This window comes from Daucus carota, chromosome 7, assembly GCF_001625215.2.
Source record: "Daucus carota subsp. sativus chromosome 7, DH1 v3.0, whole genome shotgun sequence".
Taxonomy (NCBI): domain Eukaryota; kingdom Viridiplantae; phylum Streptophyta; class Magnoliopsida; order Apiales; family Apiaceae; genus Daucus; species Daucus carota.
Window position 1 is genome coordinate 23,140,591 of NC_030387.2, and position 10,467 is coordinate 23,151,057.

The 10,467-nt window shown below is 33.2% G+C and overlaps 1 protein-coding gene across 4 annotated transcripts; it reads left to right on the forward strand.

The window, feature by feature from the left end:
* Positions 1 to 599: 599 nt before the first annotated feature.
* LOC108196401 (arginine--tRNA ligase, chloroplastic/mitochondrial) lies at positions 600 to 10,467 on the forward strand. 4 transcript variants are annotated; one of them, XM_017363670.1, is made up of 18 exons: positions 600 to 713; positions 1,098 to 1,159; positions 1,250 to 1,386; positions 1,544 to 1,619; positions 1,986 to 2,087; positions 2,219 to 2,434; positions 2,925 to 3,005; positions 3,969 to 4,052; positions 4,205 to 4,309; positions 4,918 to 5,096; positions 6,369 to 6,453; positions 6,566 to 6,752; positions 7,486 to 7,555; positions 7,961 to 8,030; positions 8,382 to 8,471; positions 9,483 to 9,551; positions 9,667 to 9,765; positions 10,179 to 10,467. In XM_017363670.1, the coding sequence occupies exons 2-18, from the start codon at positions 1,151 to 1,153 to the stop codon at positions 10,287 to 10,289; spliced, it is 1,770 nt and encodes a 589-aa protein (XP_017219159.1). In that variant the 5' UTR covers positions 600 to 713; positions 1,098 to 1,150; the 3' UTR covers positions 10,290 to 10,467. The 4 variants fall into 4 exon arrangements, with proteins under 4 accessions (XP_017219159.1, XP_017219158.1, XP_017219157.1 ...); XM_017363669.2 differs by having other exon boundaries at positions 605 to 713; positions 1,094 to 1,159; XM_017363668.2 differs by having other exon boundaries at positions 683 to 868; positions 1,094 to 1,159.

Consider the following 10,467-nt stretch of genomic DNA (forward strand, 5'->3'; position numbering starts at 1 on the left):
AACTAAAAATATAGACAAACTCTTTGTATATAATTTTAATCAAACACTTATGTATGACTATATTTGTCACATCACTATAGATTTGTAACAAATGTCACGTTACTAGTTATCATATTTAGATAATACATTAAATTTATAATAATTAAAATAATAATAATTTGATGTATTAAATATATATCTAAAAAATATAGTCAATCTGCAATCATTATAACCAACCTAAAAGTCCTATTGGAGATGCTTCGAGTTAGGCCGGAGTATAATACTTTGAAATTGATCCAATCAAGTGTTTCAAACCATCCAACCCGAATATTTTGGTTTTGGTAATTAGAAAATCGAAAATCTCCGGTTTTGTTTCGGTTTTTGCCTTCAAATCGACTGAAATATCTGAACTGAACTGTTAGCACATATGTTATATAATTAAGTATTTTATAAATTTAATTTAGGTATTTAATGTTCAAGTGTTAATGTTATAGATATTTCTTACACTAAATCAATCCACTAAATATCGGTTCGGTTTAAATTTTATAAAATTTTAAAATCGAAAAATTCGATTTAATCCCAATCCGAACCGTTCCGAGTACTTCAACAAAAACTATAGAAAGGGTATGTAGATTTACGTGGCAAAAGAGCATTGGTAGAAGAAAGAGGCGCTCTATCCCGTCCCAAAACCCTAGTCCGCCTTGCTACAGCATCAGCACTACTGGAGCCCAAAGGTAAAAGTAAATTACACGCGCTCGCGCGCGCACACATATATATCGTATAATGAGCAGCACCGCATTGAGTTGTGTTTTTATGCCGCCGGTATCACATCCATTTGTGTCTCGTTATATATCTCCCTTCTCCTCTTTCCCTTGTTTCTCTAAAACCCGTAAGCCCTAATCTCTCTCTCTCTCTCCCTCTCCCTCTCCCTCTCTCTGTGTGTATATATGTATAACCTCATTTTTTTGCTTGGTGTTTACTTCTTACATCCTCGGCATATGTATTTGTGTTGGTGAATAATTTTTTTAATTAGATACTCTATAATTGTTATTTAGAATTTGATTATTGTTATTGATGTTTGATTGTTATTAATTTTAATTATCTGTAAAACTAGACAGATATATTTAGAAGAAGGGGTCCTTCTCTAATCAAGGCTAATACGATTTCGAACATGGCAACAGTGAGTTTTATTTAACTCAATTATACACTTGGTTTTTAGTTTATATGTTGTTTCTTGTTTAGACTGGGTTTAATGTGTTTTATGGGTCAGGAGGAAGAATATCGGGGTAGTCCTAAACAACAACTAGAAAAGTTATTCAAAGCATCGATTAGAGTCACAGTTCCTGACCTGCCTGATGTTGAACCACTGATTGCTGCTTGTAATCCCAGATTCGGTGATTACCAATGGTAACACATTTTCTTTTCAGTTGACACAGTTGACACACTTGTAGACGGTGATATTCAGTTAATGTTATATGCTGACTTCATTAGACATTCTATTAATTAATTATTAGTTTTTATTTTCTTCTTAACTTACTGGGGCATCATCATTCTTTTTATACAGCAACAATGCTATGAGCTTATGGACAACAATAAAGGGGAAGGGTACTGAATTTAAAGGCCCTCAGCCTGTTGGACAGGTCTCATTTCATTTTCTCTACAAACTTAACTTCTGGTCTCAGCTAATAATTTCATCGATATACTCCCTCCATTTCAATTTACATTTAAGAAATTTTTTTAATTTAATTTAGTTGTCCACTTCAACTTTTAGTGCAAAATCATATTTCCAAAGTCAATTCTACTTCACATATCTCTTATTTATATTTCCTATATCAACCTCATTCCACATATTATGATCACTGAATGCAATTAATTTATAAACATTCATTTTTCTTAAAACTGTGATTTTTTGAAAGTGGACATCTAATTTGAAACAGAGGGAGTATTTTTTATTTATCCATATGATTTTACAATCATTTAATTAATATTCACAACCTAAATTTTAGGCTCTTAAAAACAATCTTCCAACATCAGAAATGGTTGAGTCATTAAGCATAGCAGGGCCTGGCTTTGTGAATGTTGTATTGTCGAAGCAGTGGATAGCCAAGGTATAGAACTGTTTTTTCGATGCGACCTCTTCAATTTTAATTATTACTTATTAATGCAATATTGTGATGTCAGCATGATTAACATTGTTCAAGTTGATTTCTAATGCACTGTTATATAATTGTTGTGACAGAGCATCCATAAGATGCTAACAGATGGCGTCGAAACATGGGCGCCTAAGCTTTCAGTTAAAAGAGCTATTGTCGACTTCTCTTCACCCAACATAGCAAAAGAAATGCATGTTGGTCACCTAAGATCTACCATAATAGGAGATACACTAGCCCGTATGCTTGAGTTTTCAAATGTTGAAGTCCTAAGAAGAAATCATGTTGGGGACTGGGGTACACAGGTACATTTCCTATAGAGCATAGATAGTGAATTATCACTTATAAATTGTTTTAGTATTATTAGAATTTGTAGCCATACTGTTTTGATAACGAGTGACTGAAGTAACTATATATGGTTATAGATAAATCTGTGTTGTATAACCAACTATAACTAGAGTTTTTTTCAATTTCTTAACAACATATATTGTCTAATATTGCATACTGAAGTAACTGAACTATTAAAACAACTTTCTCATCTTCATCAGCATCCAACTTTCTGATTATTTTACCTTTAAATGTTTTAATATTTGGTTGATAGTTATCTATTAGCTTAAAATGCATCAGACATCCTCAACACCCTTACATTTGCAATGTTTATTTTGGTTATTCATTGCATACAAACTTTATATGGTTCTCCCAAATATTGAAATAGCATATTTTGTAACAGTACCTTAAGTTCGGTTTCTATCACGTATCTTATAAAAGACTGTTATCTTTTGTTATGATTTGCAGTTTGGTATGTTAATTGAATTCCTATTCGAAAAGTTTCCGGACTGGGAAAATGCTAATGATCAGGCCATTGGTGATCTTGAGGTGAGCTATCTTAGGGGTTTGTTTCGGGCTTCTAGTAGCTAAAATTATACAAATGTTTAATTACTCAAGTCCCTGTAGGATGCATCAAGACTAATTGACCAAGGATTCATTTTGGTTGTTAAGCACAGTATAATGTTTTTGAAATCCATTTTGTAATAGCACTAGCTATGTAAGTTTATTGTTTTTCAATCTACTAATAGGACTTTCAATTGGTTGTCATTTCTACATCTGTATGAAGTTGTTTGGCTGTATGTTTTTATGTCACTTTTCATAGTAGTGTGATTATATGATAAAGTAATGAACGAGAAGGCAAAGTTTCAAGAACAATATCATGTTTTCAGTAATTGAAATACAAGATCTCGTCAAACTTTATTTTATTACACACTATTTTGTATAATATGTGTGTGTGTGTGTTTTGTTGTTTCCTACATTTGTTTAAAGTCAGTTTCACCTAGTGGAAATTAAGAAAAGTATTAGCAAGCTACTAAGTGGTCTGATTCATGTGCAAAAACAAAGAAGAAAAGTAGTAAGCAGAAGCAGAAAAAGTTCAGTAAGTGGACCAAGGTGTTTGATGACTATCATAGACTTCTGATGGATATTGGATTGGGTTAAGGTGGTTTAAACTGCAAACATCAGTGGTGAGATTCCATATACTATTCTGGAGCCATGCAAGTTCAATGATGTAGGCTAACTTTATTGAGTCTGAGGTCAATTGTTATTTTTAAAATTTCCTTTGCTAATTTTTTTTATTGTTACACAAGCTTAATTTGATGGTTCTGCGTATAAACTTGGGTTGCTGTTTCATTGCATAATGTTTGATAATGGTGTATAAACCTTTGTTATTTTTTTTAAACGTGATGCAAGATTCTGTGAGTTTGTATTACAGTATTACTGAACATTTGTCTTGTGAAAGTGTCGTGAAAAGTCTGTATTAATGGACCGATTTGAATATTGCTTTGTAAGGTATTCTACAAGGCTTCAAAACAGAGATTTGACAGTGATTCTGCTTTCAAAGAGAGAGCACAGCAGGCAGTAGTCAGTCTCCAGGTAAGTGATTCATAGCTATATGCATCTGTTCACTTGGTATTATAATGTATCCCTCATTTTTTTAGAACATGGTCTTACGATGTATCACTTGGTATTCTACCTGCAAAGTAAATTCATTGCTTTTTATCATCTTGTATGTTCCCTAAATAAAGGGAGGTGATGAGAAATACCGCAAGGCATGGAAACAGATATGTGAAATTAGCCGGAAGGGTTTTGAGAAAGTTTATAAAAGACTTGGAGTTCATTTAGAGGAGAAGGTATACGCCCTTGATCTTATCTTCTTGCATAATTCATATATTTTGGCACATTTCACTCAAATCTAGTCAAAATATTACATTGTGCAAAACCTTACTTTGCACAACCTTATTATGGATGTTATTTTCTGATTTTCAACACATGAAAAATTAAAATAATGAATTCATTATTAATTAAGTGTCTTGCTCTCCTCAATTTTCTGATCAAACTTGGTGGAACTAAATGTATATGCTATTTGCAAGTTGCTATTGGTATGGGCTAGTGGCTTCAAGATATTATTTGAAGCATGCAATTCATAGTTAGTTATAAGGATTATGAAACTGTTAAACTTTGAAGGGATTACTAAGATTTGGTGCACAACTGACGTTCACATTAAAACATTATGGTATATAAATGTGTAATTGTAACTTAACCAACATGAACTATGATATATATGCATTATTGGAAGTCAAAGCTGAACTGCATGGTTCTAATTTATCTTTTTATTATCTGCATTACTTATTGTAAAAGCTGAGAATGAAGCCCTTGCTTTTGAGACCTAAATGTCTTAACATTCATTATTTAGTTGTATAACCAGTTGTATATTGATTTGTGTTTGCTTTCCTTACAGGGCGAAAGTTTTTATAATCCTTTTATTCCTATGGTTTTGGGGTTGCTAAATGAGAAGGGACTTGTTGAAGAAAGTGAAGGGGCGCGTGTGATCTTCATTGAAGGGAAAAAGATACCACTTATTGTTGTTAAGAGAGATGGTGGATTCAATTATGCTTCAACTGATTTAACAGCTTTATGGTTAGTGTAGTAAGATTACAGCTTTCAAGTATGAGTTGATAATTTGTATGCAAGTAGAATATGCAATTTCTGTTAGCAAAGTGTGGTAAGATTTTCAATTATGCTCTATTGCTGGGGTTTTTTTATATATAAATTGCCTAATCAATAATTATATGAATGAATCTATTCACTGTGTTGTTTTGATAAATAGATTCTGTTCAGAGGTGTAACATTCAGTTTCATATTCTCCCTCCGTTCCAGTATTTTAGTCCTCATTTCCTTGTTTCTGTCCCAAAAAGTGTGTCCACATTAAGTTAATATGGTAAATTACATGTTAAATCTCTTTTTTTTTTTTTAAATAATACAAATATTTGGTAACATATAGCTTATTTATTATGATTGAATAAAATGTGGATTTTGATAGTCCGGAGGGAGTATAACCCAACTGATTATTAGACAAGACTGTATGTAACACATCTCATGTGAATTGTCATCCTAGGTGTTCTAATCAACCAATGTCATTAACATCAAGCAGAAATTTACATGTGATGAACTCTTGAATCTAAAATTTAGATATGGCAGTGATTTTTGACATAACTTAGGCTTCCGTACGAAGGTCGTTAATCATTTTCTTTCAGTATTAAGCTTTTGAAGCCTTGCAAGACTTGGGGGAATATCATCTCACAGTCAAGTCTATAAGTATAGTGGAGATTTAGAATGCACACTAGTCATATGTTCTAGGAAAGATTGAATTGTTCCAGTTGGTATATAAATTTTAATAAAAGCTTAGTTTTGAACTTTTAAGGTTATAAAGAAAGATCGGTAGGAACTTTGAAAATTGGGATGAGTGAATTTATCAGAGTAAGTAACTAGGTCACAATTGGCATTCTAGTTTGTGGAATTGGCCCTTGGTTCTGAAGAAGCTTTATTTTGTCTTTTGCTTAGATAGAGATTGCTGTGAAGACTTGCAATATGCAAATTGCAGCAAATATTTGGCAAACTAAATGAATTGGGAGACTTTAGTGCGGATATCCAATGACTGCAAGCATGTCCCATATAGTTATATCTTATTATCCTTATCATCTTGTGGATTGAACATTACTCTTTTTCATATATAAATTTACATTTTATTAAAGATTTTGCACATTCTACCAAGTGCTCTGTATTGTTTAGGTTATCTTTTTTGAATTCAGAGGACAAGTCTTCAAATGCCCCTCTTACAGTGTTAATAGGTAATTTAGAACTAATTAAGTGTATTGTGGCCTGACTTCAAACACAACCTAATACATGAAGGTACCGTCTTAATGAAGAAAAAGCCGAGTGGATCATATATGTTACAGATGTTGGGCAGCAAGAGCACTTTGATATGGTATTCACAGTAAGTATCAAAAATCACCTATACTGATTGTAATTTACACTTATAATTTTATTATAATAACTGTATTACGGTTGTAAGCAATTACATACTCTCAACACTGTTTTTATTACAGGCAGCTAAGCGTGCAGGTTGGCTTCCCACTGAAGACAGTAAGTACCCTAAAACGAATCATGTAGGCTTTGGTCTTGTTCTTGGAGAAGATGGAAAGCGATTTCGAACTCGAAGTACTGAGGTGGTCAAATTAGTTGATCTACTTGATGAAGCCAAGATTCGCTGTAGGGATGCTCTTATTGAACGAGGTATGATAATGTTGTTTAACACATAATGGTCTTTTCATCTACAGGCTGAGAGGCGTGTGAGCATGTGCTTTAAGCACATAATGCGACACGTAAGTTCACTTAGATAATCATGGTAGATTGTTGAAAAATAATCACAAAAATAATAATGGAATCAAACTCTGGATGATTAAAAGTAAAACCAGATAGAGAAGGCTTACTTAAAGAAACTGATCCGTTAGTGGTGGATTGTTGATTGTTGATAATCTTGATGAAGACCTACTCATGTCAAGGAACAAGTATGCTCTAATGTGTACTGAAGTTCCATATCTTTTGTTATGAACAATGTATCTCCACTATTGTTGTCCATTAGTGATGATAATCCTGATGAAGAAGATAATTAGGTCATATTAAAGAATTAGGTTGCGCTAATCTTAGTTAAACAGGAGGGACTTAGTTCCATCTTTTTTGTTTACACACAGATTGCATCTTCACTATTGTTGATTATTTCTACTTTAATGTGACTTGATTTCCTTGAACTTTTGCTTTTTGGTGGTTATTAATTTTATTATGTTTCAGCATTGTCATGTGTTTATATATATATTTATATTTATATCAATATCGTGTGATTTGCTTGATAAAGTGTGCGCTTTTAGCTTATGTTTCCAGATGCCTTGGTTTTTCGGTGCCTGTCTTGTGTTCAATAACTGTGGTTCGATCTGTCTTGTTTGTGTTTTAAATTATGTATATGAATTAGGTAGGGGAACAGATTGGACCAAGGAGGAACTTGAGCAAACTGCTGAAGCTGTTGGATATGGTGCCGTTAAGTAAGCTACTTATTATGATACATGCTTCTCCTCCAGTTCTTTTTCTTTCTAATTTTAGTGTAAAGATGACAAAGGTAGGACAGGGATCAGGTATTTAATAACAACTACAGTAGGTACTTAAGAGCTGGACATGGTTTGTCTTTATTAAGTATTAACTGTTATATATTCCTACTTGAAAACAAGAATACAAGATCTTGTTTTTATATTGCCAATACACTGGGGTTGCCAGGATCTAAAGTATAGTTCTTTGTGAAGCCAGCTTTTTATTTAAATTTTAAATGTTACGAATATGATAGTTTGGATTTGAATGTGTAAGCTGCTGTCTGGATATGAGGTAGATTGTATTTTTGAATGACAAGCCACTGAATATACGTTTTACGTTTTAGTAACTGCTATTTGTAACAGGTATGCTGATCTGAAGAACAACAGATTGACAAACTACACATTCAACTTCGATCAGATGCTTAATGATAAGGTGTGTTGTCGAATACCTGCTTCTACAATAGTACAATGTGCATTATAGGATATTAATTATCCTGGAAATTTTAGAGTTTTGCTTCCTTGAGTTAATTATCGACAATCAAGGGGTGTCCCGGCTGTGGCAAAGATGCTCCTAGTGCGACAAGCGGTTCAGAGTTAAATTTTTTATCTCTGCCTCTCCCTTCCTCAAAAAAAAAATCACGAGAAGGGCAAACCTCTAATAAGATTAGTTAACAAGTGACATAATGCATGAAAATGTTGCATTTGGTGTGACACATTATTAATTGCCAAATGTTTAATTTTTTAACTGATTCCCTTTCTGTCGCAATTTTTTCACTCTGAGCAGGGAAATACTGCTGTGTATTTGCTTTATGCACACGCTCGAATTTGTTCGATCATCAGGAAATCTGGTAAAGACATGGAGGAATTAAAGAAGGTAAAGATCATTTGGAACTTCATTTTAATGCATCTATTGTAACATGGAGGAGTTTTGTTTGTGTAAGCTGGTCTTTTGATCATTTTGTATACTTGGATGAGAAAAAGCATGGCATCCTGGTTGCAATAATATCTGGACCAGATATGTTATACTAATACCCTGCAATTGTGACCTACGATATGATAGTGTCAGAGCTTAACTTGGCCCATATAACACAAAATGTTTTGAAATCCTAATAAAGAGATTTGATGAAGAAGACTTGGAGCCACTGGTTCCAAGGCCAACAAAATTAATACTGTTGAGCACTACTGCCTTAATCCTTCGGCAAACATAGTACATATCTATAGAAGGTTAAAGTTGTTAACTAATGTGCACGCCCACACTTCTGTTACAGACAGGAGCTGAATCTTTTAATGAATTGTTAGGCTTTCGCACATATAATTTGCATTGCATTTAGCTATCTAGATAGATGGTAAATCTTTTTTAACTAATGTGCACGCCCACTTTTGATCCCGACACAAGCTGAAGGGAGATATCTATTCAGGAATTGTTGGGCTTTTCTGCATATAATTAGCATTGCATTTAGCTAGATGGAGCTTTGTAAGTAAATTTTAGTTTCTTTTGACCCATAATGGGTAATTGGCTTTGTGATAGAAGTAAAAGGAATATCCCCCTTTTTATAGTGAGGCGTAAATACTCAGATGTATATGGTTTCTATACATTTATACTCCTGAAATATAATGAAGTAAATAAGTTATTAATTCCTTGAGTAAGGCGTAAATACTCAGATGTATATATGTTTTCTATGCATCTATACTCTCGAAATGTAATGAAGTAAAGAAGTTATTAATTCCTCGAGTGAGAGTGTTTTTCATTCGTGACCTAGATTGCATTATATATTAATAAACTTCTTATCTGGTGGCCCTTTTAAATAAAATATAATATTTAAATGTCAATTCCTGTATAATAAGTCATCACTTGCATAGTAAAGAGTATGTATGTTTGAGGCAGGTCGGAAAAATTGAGTTGATTGAAGATGCTGAGCGTGTGCTAGGACTCCATTTACTACAGTTTGCTGAGGTGAGGCTACACCAGAAACAGGGATGAAAATCTTTTTGGAATTAGTAGCGTCTTTCAATAAATTACGTGTGATGCTTGTAGGCTGTAGCTATTATATTAACTTCCGTTTTTTCAGATTGTTGAAGAGGCTTGCATCAAGCTCCTGCCGAATGTGTTGTGCGAATACTTATATGGCTTATCTGAGGATTTTACAGGATTCTATTCCACTTGTCAGGTATTTGATTAAGCTTTCGGACACCTAAACCCTAAAAGATGTTTTACAGTTCAATTAAAGAATATATCATATACTTTAGATTGAAATTATAATTTAGATCGAAATTTGTTGTATGAAAGCTTTAATAAAATTTATGTAAGCAATTCTTTCATCTAAAACTGCTTGCAATTTGGGATAGGTAATATAATATGCTGTAAAATTATTTTGAAGTTCTCAAGGCAACTTTTGTCCTCTTAGAGCATATCGAATGGGTTGGGCTAAATTGATTGGTTAAAATGTAGTTAACCAAAAAAATGTACTAAACCGTAAGGGAAAAGAGAATCTACCTGACAATGCACTTGGTTTGAACTAGGGAATATGTTTCTAGTACGCGATCACTAATTTTCATTTCTGGTCAAACTCTTACATTTTAGGTTGTTGGTTCGGCCGAGGAAACTAGCAGGCTTTTGCTGTGTGAAGCTACAGCAGTTGTCATGAGAAAATGCTTCCATTTATTAGGGATTACACCTGTATACAAAATTTGATATATTGATTTGTCCAACTCTGGGCCTTTTTGTGAAAGGACTTTGTTGTAATTTTAAAATAGCTTAGTAGTAGTTGACTGGAAAGCATGATACATGTATTCTTATGCCATTTTCTTTGCTAGGCATGTCAACTATTTCAAACGGTGATTTTATGAAACTAAAAGCCCCATGAACTAAA

Excerpts from the sequence above, each read along its gene's own strand:
- LOC108196401 (XM_017363667.2), top strand. The coding sequence starts at position 763 with ATGAGCAGCACCGCATTGAGTTGTGTTTTTATGCCGCCGGTATCACAT. Across the intron at positions 1,160-1,249 it reads CGATTTCGAACATGGCAACA|GAGGAAGAATATCGGGGTAG; the intron begins GTGAGTTTTATT and ends TTTATGGGTCAG. Across the intron at positions 6,454-6,565 it reads ACTTTGATATGGTATTCACA|GCAGCTAAGCGTGCAGGTTG; the intron begins GTAAGTATCAAA and ends TTTTTATTACAG.